The sequence below is a fragment of the Cystoisospora suis genome (genome assembly GCF_002600585.1).
Source record: "Cystoisospora suis strain Wien I chromosome Unknown contig_2831, whole genome shotgun sequence".
Taxonomy (NCBI): domain Eukaryota; phylum Apicomplexa; class Conoidasida; order Eucoccidiorida; family Sarcocystidae; genus Cystoisospora; species Cystoisospora suis.
In genome coordinates, this window is record NW_027155627.1 from 1 (window position 1) to 9,016 (window position 9,016).

Genomic DNA, 9,016 nt, shown 5'->3' on the forward strand with positions numbered 1-9,016 from the left:
ACGACACTGGCGGTCGATTTATTGATTCATCCTCCTGAATGCGCATGCATCTGTAGACTACCAGTGGACTTAGGTCAGCTCTGTCCTTTGTAGCAGATCTTGACGAAGTGTCTTACAACCCAAGGGACACACAAAGGCGCGAGCCTCCCCGCAAAATCCAAGCTTTTCTCTTCTGCTCCTCCGTCAGCGACTAACTTCGTAAAGACTCATCCGCTTCAGCTGCGACGCTGAACACACTGGGATATGCAACAAAGTGCATCGAGAACTACTAAATGAGAACCATTTTAGAGACAAGTCCCTCTGGATCCACGATACAAACAGTCAAGTTGCTCTAAACGCCCTCTTAACACTGCAAGAAGCTCACAGGTCCACGTGCTACATGGATGTCGGGACGCGAACACGATACAATCCCACTTGTTCAGAAGACAAGACGTGAAAGATGCTTCAAGAATTCGATAAAAGCGGCCAACCACAGAGACCGTGAAAACCAAGTCACTTTCCGTACATCGACCCTTCAGTGCTACCAGAATCCGAGCACTCGTCTCTCACGTCGTTGACGCTATTAGATGTATTTCATCCCTTCAGCTTTTCTTCTGCCATTCACCCAATTTCAAGTCAAAAAATGCCTGCGCCTAACTTCTTTCATGCACACAGACGACGTCATCGCCACGAATGTGGGAGACACTGAATACGTCAGCTCGAAAGATAACCGCGCTACGTGCAAATGAGCTGCTTCACAACTCACGAGTGTCTGTCTGAACCTATTCAGAAGAGACGACGAGAGAGTAACACCTCACTGTACCTGAAATGTAAGGGCTGAGCATGGCGGCTTCCACCCACCTGTTTGAAATCCCCAAGGTCTATGACACCGTCCCTATTGACATCCATCTCATCGAAAAGTCGTTGAGCATCGATCTCCGTAACACAGGTGAATCGATAGTCAATCATCATCTGCTTCACTCGATTCTGTGGAATCTGTTTCTTTGTTGGCGACGCCTCATCTACCACTGCAAAAGAAGAGAATCTCAGCAAAAACTCACTTTAGATATCTTTTCTAGACATGAAAGGACGGTAAGCCTACATGGTGCTGTGTATACACAAGCTGACCTTCCTTCCCGACTAAACATGCATCATATTCTATCTACTTAGACACCATTTCGCTTCTGCCGAACAATACCTATCGCATGAAGAGATCACCAGATGGTCGTTCAAGGAGAAGCGCAAACCTACACTTAACATGGCTTTATTTTTACGTGATATATACAAAAGGACCTTCTGACTCAGCATTACTTCCACGGACATACGCCAAAACGAAGGTGTTGTAGCAGGAGCGGCACGATCGCGGTCTCAGCTAACTCGATGAAAGACAAACAAAGAGACATCTTTCCAGTTCATTAGATATTTGCGTGAGAAAATTTCATGCAAAAGAATGCAACCCGTCCCAGTCAGTTGTAGTGAGGTATTTACATTCAATCCGGCTCTCCTCGCTCTACAATCAAGGTTCGTCTCTCTACTCAAGAAGAACATAGAAAGACACCCATAAACGGCAGATCCAACACCCCGCTCGTCGTCAAGCGTATCTCTCCTAGTCCCCTCATCTTCAACAGATGTCTCTCGTCTACTCACGAAATAGGAAGAGAGAGAAGATGTGTACGAAAGACTGTCAGAAATGGACACCCCCCGGTGTTGAAGAAAGACTGATCTATTGGGACAAAGAACAACACGTTAGAAGACACCACCATCATCTTTAGGAATACACCGATGAGAAATGAGTGGTAAGACTATGGACGAAATGGTTACACTTCTTGATGGTCCGAGGAACTTCACTTGAATCTCTTCGGAACTCTCTTTCCTGGTATCTTCTCCCTCTCAGACGCACCGGCATATTTGTCGAATTCCAGCTGTACATCCACCGGATCAAATCCCTCAAAAGACTCAAGAAACATCTCCTTGTCAACATTGTACATAGCCTCCACGAATTCTCCGAAATCAATCATATTGTTTTGATCAGCATCGTACTCTGGAGGCAACATACAGAGAAAAAGAGCTCCCAAGAAACAAAAAGACAGTAACAAAACACCTCGAGTACTACGAGGACACTCCCTTCCTCACCCTGTTTCTCGATCACAGCCCGCAGGACTAGCTTTCACTGCTGTTGTATACATATGGAAGCATCTAAAAAGAACAGCATAGACTGCTGAGGTAGTCCGAACATTTGATAGGCACCCACCTAACGATGGGGCAAGAAGACTCATACGTCACATGCGTACAGGAAGTGTACAGACACCTGCTGTTAGGTACACTTGTTAGCATAGCCAAGATTTCTTATAGTTGATGAAATATCAGAGGGTTCAGGAAACGCTCCCACCCTTGAGCATGAACACCTGAGATCCTCTGTTTGAAATTCGAGGGAGAAATGAGGATCGAAACCAGCACTTCGAGGCTGATGCTGGACGTACACAATCTCCACTCCGAGTCTTATGCTGCGGAGGCTTACGTAGGTGCTACCACGGCCTACCAGTGTACAATTCCCTGTTTAGATTCTCTTTCTCACCCTTCAGTTTCTGAGCCTTGGCAACAGTAAACTCAGGAGTCTTCTGAAGATCCGCTTGGGTGATGAATCCATCTCGGTCGCTATCGAAGGAATCGAACACACGCCGCCACGTCTGAAGAGCTGCAAAAAGACAGAACAAGTGTAACAGGGTGCCTGCTATTGACATGCACGTCGTAGGGAGTATGGCTGAGAAGTGACTCTTCACACGCTCTAGAGTATAGACACACAAAGGTGCATTGGCCTATGTATCTGTCCATCTCTTTACCGACGAACAACATCCAGCACAGCTCCACAAGCATGCCTCATCACTGAGAGAAACAGCCGCGGAGAACAAGACAAAGAACTGAACAGGAAGACAGCCGTGAGATTAACCAGACAGAGGCGCTCTTATGTCGACTTATACACACCCTCCTTCTGTCCTTCCTACTTCTTTGCCTAAGACTTTCTTCGGTTAATTTCACTGTTTTGAGAGACGTGCCGTACAAAAGTTGCAACCAACATGCAGACACACCAACTGCCGCGGATCACACCCACCATCGTTATTGTACTTGCGCAAGTTCGGAAATCTTTCTCGCCATTCATCCAGCATGCTGTCATCATATAGCCTTTCCTTGTTTAAAGCCCAGTACGAACCCGCAGCGAAGCCACGACGCGACTGTTGGAACAAAGAAGTAGAGGAAGCGTGACGAGACAGAAAGACTCTCGAAGGACGAAGGCAAGCCGACAGCGGTGTCATACTTTTACTCCCAGGCTCTCTTTCACCAGCTGGAGAAGAAGGAGACTTTCCAGGAATCTCTTCTTCTTTCTGTCCGGTTGAGCTAACACACCGAGAGAGAGAGGCTGAGAGATATCTACGGGTGGAAAATCCAAGCAGTCGACTCTGCGGCAGACTACATACTAAAGAAGTTGAGATACGGGTCGACACCCGAGAGCACAACGCCATTTTCTCTTAAAAGAAAAGGTCCAGGACATAAGCGTCGTCTTTGTCAGATGCCTGGGCAAGCAGAATCAGTCCTGTGAATGAAGCTGAAAATACTTGTCCTGCCAAACAGCTCTCAGAGTGCTTTCAAGGGAAAAGAGTCCACTCCTACACATCACAAGGAATCAACCGAAGGCTCCAGTTACGGAAAAGGACTGAAGAACAGGACCAACTGGAAACGCTCAAGCAAAAAAAGCTTGGAAAACTTCTCCCGCTGCTAGAGGAAAAGTGAATGTCAGGTCGACGAGAATCGACCTGCCACGGGAGAGAGAATGAATGCGTTTCGGTGCTGCTTTGATCAGATTGTGGAGTGGAAAAGAGAACTTACATTCACAGTAACCTTTCGATCTACAAAAAAAGAAGCGGGAAAAGTAGGGTAGTATCAGTATGCACTGCTGATCCGACGTTGGGTGACCCAAGGTGTACATGCACTCATCCAGACGAAAGAAGCAAGCTGCCCTCCCGACAAAAGGCATCACGGTGAGACTGCATTTTCATTGGATTATCTAGAAGGCAATTGAAGAAACTGCATCCTGTGCGCGCCAACAGAAGCGCCCCCTGATAAAACGCGGGAACCAAAGGAAAGTCAACCCGTCTCCAATTGGCTCTGTCTCAGTCGCGCCTGGTTTGCATCGAGTGATGTACGTGATCTTGTCAGAATGTGGCTGCTCGTGTTTACCGAAGGCTCCTCTTCCGCCGGCTAGAGCCTCAAGGCAGCATTCAGAGGACACGCACAACCACTATGCACACGTCGTATCCAGCATAAGGACATGGCACAACTTACCCGCAGCCTGTGTCACGCTGCCTCCTTCAAAGGGTACTGCTGATACACAGTTTCGTGACGACCTCACCGGCCCCATAACCAATCAACAGCAGAACTGCTTCTCTTCAGAGACGACAGCTGGAGCCGCAGGGTGAGCGCGGGTGTCGCCAGGTTGCTTTCTTGCGCCCCTGTCCCCGGGGGACCCCGGAGAACACGCAGACGAAACGATCATTCTACACTTGCCACTGTGTGCTGTGTTTCTCTTTTTTCTTGCTTTTCTATGCTCTTAGCAGGTTTCTGCCATCTTCTGGGGCCTCTAAACCCTCATGGTTTTCCGGTGTTGTCGGTTGCTAACTCTGTGGAGAAACCAACAGATCCCGGTCTGCGTCCATACAACGCCGACTTGTTTCGCCGAGAGTACATCGCATGGGTCTTAAAGCACTGCGTGCCTTCAGTGAAATTAATGCTGAGAGCGTGCAAGGCAACCGGGATGCCAACCACCAGCGAAGCAGGATGTTGGGGTTGCTCGGTCATCGAACATAGTGTGACCAGCAATGAGGTAGCACGGGACATGGACCCCACCTTCGCAGAATGCCGCTTCTCTTCGCTCCAAGAAAAGCCCAAGAGTTTTGCTCCGCTTCGTGTTTGATATGCTCCAGGCTTCTTTAGAGCCTGTCCCATGATATCGGGTATACACGCCATACCGATCTGTGCAGAGAGAGGCGATTCCCCAACACCAACTTTGTAGTGCGTCCTTTCTTGGCTTACGACTTCCGCGCCGCCAACTATGCGGGCGTCCGAAAAGAACCTGTAGAATCAGCAGCCCTACAGACTGATCTGTAGTTGACCCCGTAACAGCACCAGCAAGACTGACAGCCGGCCGAGAATTGCATCATACGTTTCTCATGGGAATGCCACGTAGACTTTCTTTTTCTTCGATACCCAAAGTACCGGTGACCCTTACTGCGCATACAGTAGAAAGCTTCTCATGGCGTTCAACCGAGCCGGTCACTAAGCGACAAATCGACATTCACAGATAGCTAGCGTAGCTTCCGGCGTCGAACGAGGTCACATCGCTCGAGAAAAGTGTGAATACGTCAGAGTTTGCAAGTGTTCCTTACAGCCGAGGCTGTTCACTTACATACGGTACAGACTCCGGGCCTCCCAGCGACTTTTCTCACCTACTGGCATTTGAGAAATGCTTCAAATAAATGAGGAAAACAACCCCGTGCCTCCTACTTGCCACTCTTAGCATCGCCTCTACAGAGAATATCAGAGAAAGCCAGCCTAAGCCTTCCTCTCCACAAAGCTCTGTTCTTTCTTTATCTTAGACAGGAGAGATCATCTACCTTCTGTCTATCACCTCTTACTGTAGTCACCCATGGCATGTGAAGTTCACCCCGCAGTCGCTCCGACTTCATTCCATCAGCGGTCTTCACAACTCTCAGACAGTTGGTGTAGCTGAATTTTTCTTTTGAACGAGTTTTAAAATTCTCATGTGACGACACCTGGGTGTTCCCATGCAAAACGTACAAAGGTGTCTATATATATACAGACAGCTACTCACAGACACGAGAATCTAGACGTCATTCCATCCAGCGCCTCGTTGAGCCCATTCATGGCGCATTCCTTCAGCTCCTTTCTTATTGATGCTCCTGTCTTCTCCATACATACAGTCGCCTTAACTTACCTGTCAAATCTCGTCATACGCATGCTCCTCATACTGCACACGAGAGAACAGCATGCCTAACCAATTGTCTCCTTTGGCCGCGCAAGCAGCCATTACGACATGAACGTGGAATGGGAGATCGTTGCGGTCATCTCTCGCAATGCATACAAGATTCTCTATCAACGTACAAGAGGACAGCTACCAAAGTATACCACACTTTCCCACTGTACGGTAAGTGCAGTCCGTCACTTCTACAACGTTCTTTCGCTATCTCAGCTAGACACCGCTTGAGCTATCGAGCTACTCTACTCGCACCTAGCCTTTCTTTCGTATACCGTTCCTTCATTCCCCCTATCGAAGTGTCTTCCCTCTTCCTAGCTTCGATTGTCACGTCATCGTCACCGTCGCACGAATTCAAGGCGGGAGGGGGAAAAAGGAAAGAACAAGCCATGAGGCACTGTTGACTATTCTTGATAAAGTGTGCCTGTCGTCAGAAAGACATTGTTGGCATAATCCATCATAGATGTCTAGAAAAGTGCGGGTTCTCCCATGGGAGTGAAAGATCTGCCCATTTCTCAGGTGACTTCTGATGTACACCCTGAGCTTTCCATCGATTTTCTACAGGGGTAGTCTTGCACCGTTCAAACCTTCATCCTCCATCTGCTTGCTTGGATCCCTGCAAGACAGAAAGCTTCCTTCTGTTCTTCTTTTGCGAAATGGCTTGATGACTCATCTGGTGTATCTTCACTTCATCACGTGCACTTTTCTGTGAAGGTTCCCAACTGTTTTCGTCTATATTATTTCCTTTCCGTGTATGATATCTTCCACTCTAATTGAATCTTGGCTTCCTTGATCCTTTCTTAGGATAAGTCGTTCTATCTTCTTTCAGCTGTGTACCTTTATATCTACAAGAGATCTTGGACCTTTGCGGCTGCTTCAGCTAAACTTGTTTCTTTCCGCTCCTGTTTCTCCCTCTCCTCTTCAGAGCTTTTCATCCCTGCGCCGTCACCCTCTGTCCTATCTAACTCTCCTTTCACTTCTCGCTTGTCTTTCGTCTCCTTTTCGCTTTCCACTTGTTTTTTGAGAGCAGAAAGATCTTCTTCTCTTTTCCGTGCTGGTAACAAATCACTTCGTCCTAATACACTGACAGCTGGGGCCTTCTTATTCTCCAGAGGGGAGGTCACACGGGGATGCGAAGATGAAGCAGCTGTGCTTTGAGATCTTACGCCGCCGCATGCAGAGACATCAGTAGTCATTTGAGTAGAAGAAGAAGCAGAAGAATGAGATGTACCTGTTTTAACGCGTGTCGAATCCGATCGGGATGCTTGATAAGCAGAGGTAAAGCGCTGAGCACCTTCTATAAGACGAGAGGCAAACTCCTCATCTAAATGACACGAGCGACTCACACTAACGAGGAGAGACTGAACTTGCTCAGGAGCAATGCCATACAAAACCATAAAGGAACCTGCACGCATACGTTCCTCACATACAAAATAGCTCTCATGTGGACACCTTCAATGCTCATCATCATACATACATACCTACGTATTCAGACATATACATATACATACACATTAATATCTGGATACATACATACGTTATTACCTGACTTAGATAACACTGCTCCAAAGAGACTAAGGCAGCCTCAGTCTGTCACATCCCCACGGCTCGCTTGCACGGCCCTAAACACTCACCGGCTCTCTCAGTTACAACGCAAGACTATCTATCTATCTATCTTCTCTACTTTTGATCCATCCATCTATCTGCATTTGATCTGTCTATCTGTCTACCTGTGTATGCGCCTGGGTACCCCAACCCCGTAGTGACCTGATAATGTCGAAAGAAGCTTGAATGGCCGTTACACAGTCACGCTTCGGCCGATCACGCACTCGGAGAAATCAACAAGGAGGATTCATACCTCCGAACGAATGTAAGTGAGTGTAAATAGACATCTGTATGTACCAAACGCACGTAGTGTGCACGAATCACAGACACATCCATAAATCTTCACAACTTTGCTTATAGTGGATCCATTCAACATCTCTTGTCCTCTTAAGAAGACACCTAGGAATAGTGGTCGCATCCTCCCTCATCTATGTGACCTAAGGTAGCTACTTCTCCACGTACTACTTCACAACCCTCCACTCCTTCTCCAGCACAGAAGATCTACGCCTCCTCGAGAGAAATATCTACAGCACTATCAAGAGCTCGAAGCTTCCGGCCATGCACATGAAGTAGCTACGGAAGAGTTGTTGGCTTGTATATCTCAAGAGGTCTTGACAGTCCCACCGTTTCTCGATCTGACTAACTACTTTGCTTCCCTCACCACCCCCGCATTTTTCACTCCTTTCTCTTCAAGATAAAGCCAGTGAAATAAATGATTCCTTCCTATAGAAAAGACGTCTGTCTCAAAGAAAAGAAAAAGATCTTGGAAAAGAACATCTCGAAACTTCAAGCCATACAAAGATTGACTACGAAACCTTACCGAATGAAGCAAGACATCCACAGCACGGATTCCTCTCTCGAAACTTCTGCTCTTCCTGCTGTAACCCTTCCTCTCCTAGAGTTCTCCATTTCTCCAGCAACTGGGGTTGTCATGGGAAGAACATTAGCCAAAAAAAGAGTTGTTTTCGTTGGTGTCATGTTATGAGCAAAAAGAACAAGACAAACAACGTGCAAGCGCATGCATGCATGCACGCGTGATCGCATGCATTCATAAAGGAAAAGAAGCACACGGATTGGGTGGAGATCATACAAAGAGGAACCTCCAGTCTCCCCCTACGTACCCCCTGCCTGGTCAAAAAATATCAGCTACAACTTCTATATAGATCTGCGTCGCTCGCGTCTATGTGCGATCATATGGATATCGAGTAAGATATGTATATAAATATATTTACACATAGATGTATGGTGTCACCACTTTTCATCTACAGTTTCCTCGGCTCTGGAAAAGAGGGTGGGCTTACAGACGCAAGTACAATACCTTCTCAGATTAGCACTTTTCGTTCTTCATCGTCCTAACAAAGTGAAAATCTATCGATCTATCTATCT

General features: G+C 47.2%; 2 protein-coding genes across 2 annotated transcripts in view; both read right to left on the reverse strand.

Moving 5' to 3' along the window:
• Positions 1–2: 2 nt before the first annotated feature.
• Positions 3–4,185, reverse strand: CSUI_005820 (protein kinase). Its single transcript, XM_068065988.1, has 5 exons — positions 3,089–4,185; positions 2,519–2,674; positions 1,880–2,020; positions 841–1,007; positions 3–236 (listed from the first exon to the last, which is right to left on the reverse strand). Exons 1-5 carry the CDS (start codon positions 3,495–3,497, stop codon positions 216–218), a joined length of 894 nt encoding a protein of 297 aa, XP_067922033.1. The 5' UTR covers positions 3,498–4,185; the 3' UTR covers positions 3–215.
• Positions 4,186–5,528: 1,343 nt separating this feature from the next.
• CSUI_005821 (uncharacterized protein) overlaps positions 5,529–9,016 on the reverse strand; it is a 12,634-nt gene continuing 9,146 nt past the window's right edge. Inside the window, exons 7-8 of the mRNA XM_068065989.1 lie at positions 8,451–8,550; positions 5,529–7,430 (exon numbers count right to left, since the gene is read on the reverse strand). Coding sequence (XP_067922034.1) covers positions 6,871–7,430; positions 8,451–8,550 — 660 coding nt within the window. The 3' untranslated portion in view covers positions 5,529–6,870. The remainder of the gene's footprint in view (positions 7,431–8,450; positions 8,551–9,016) is intronic.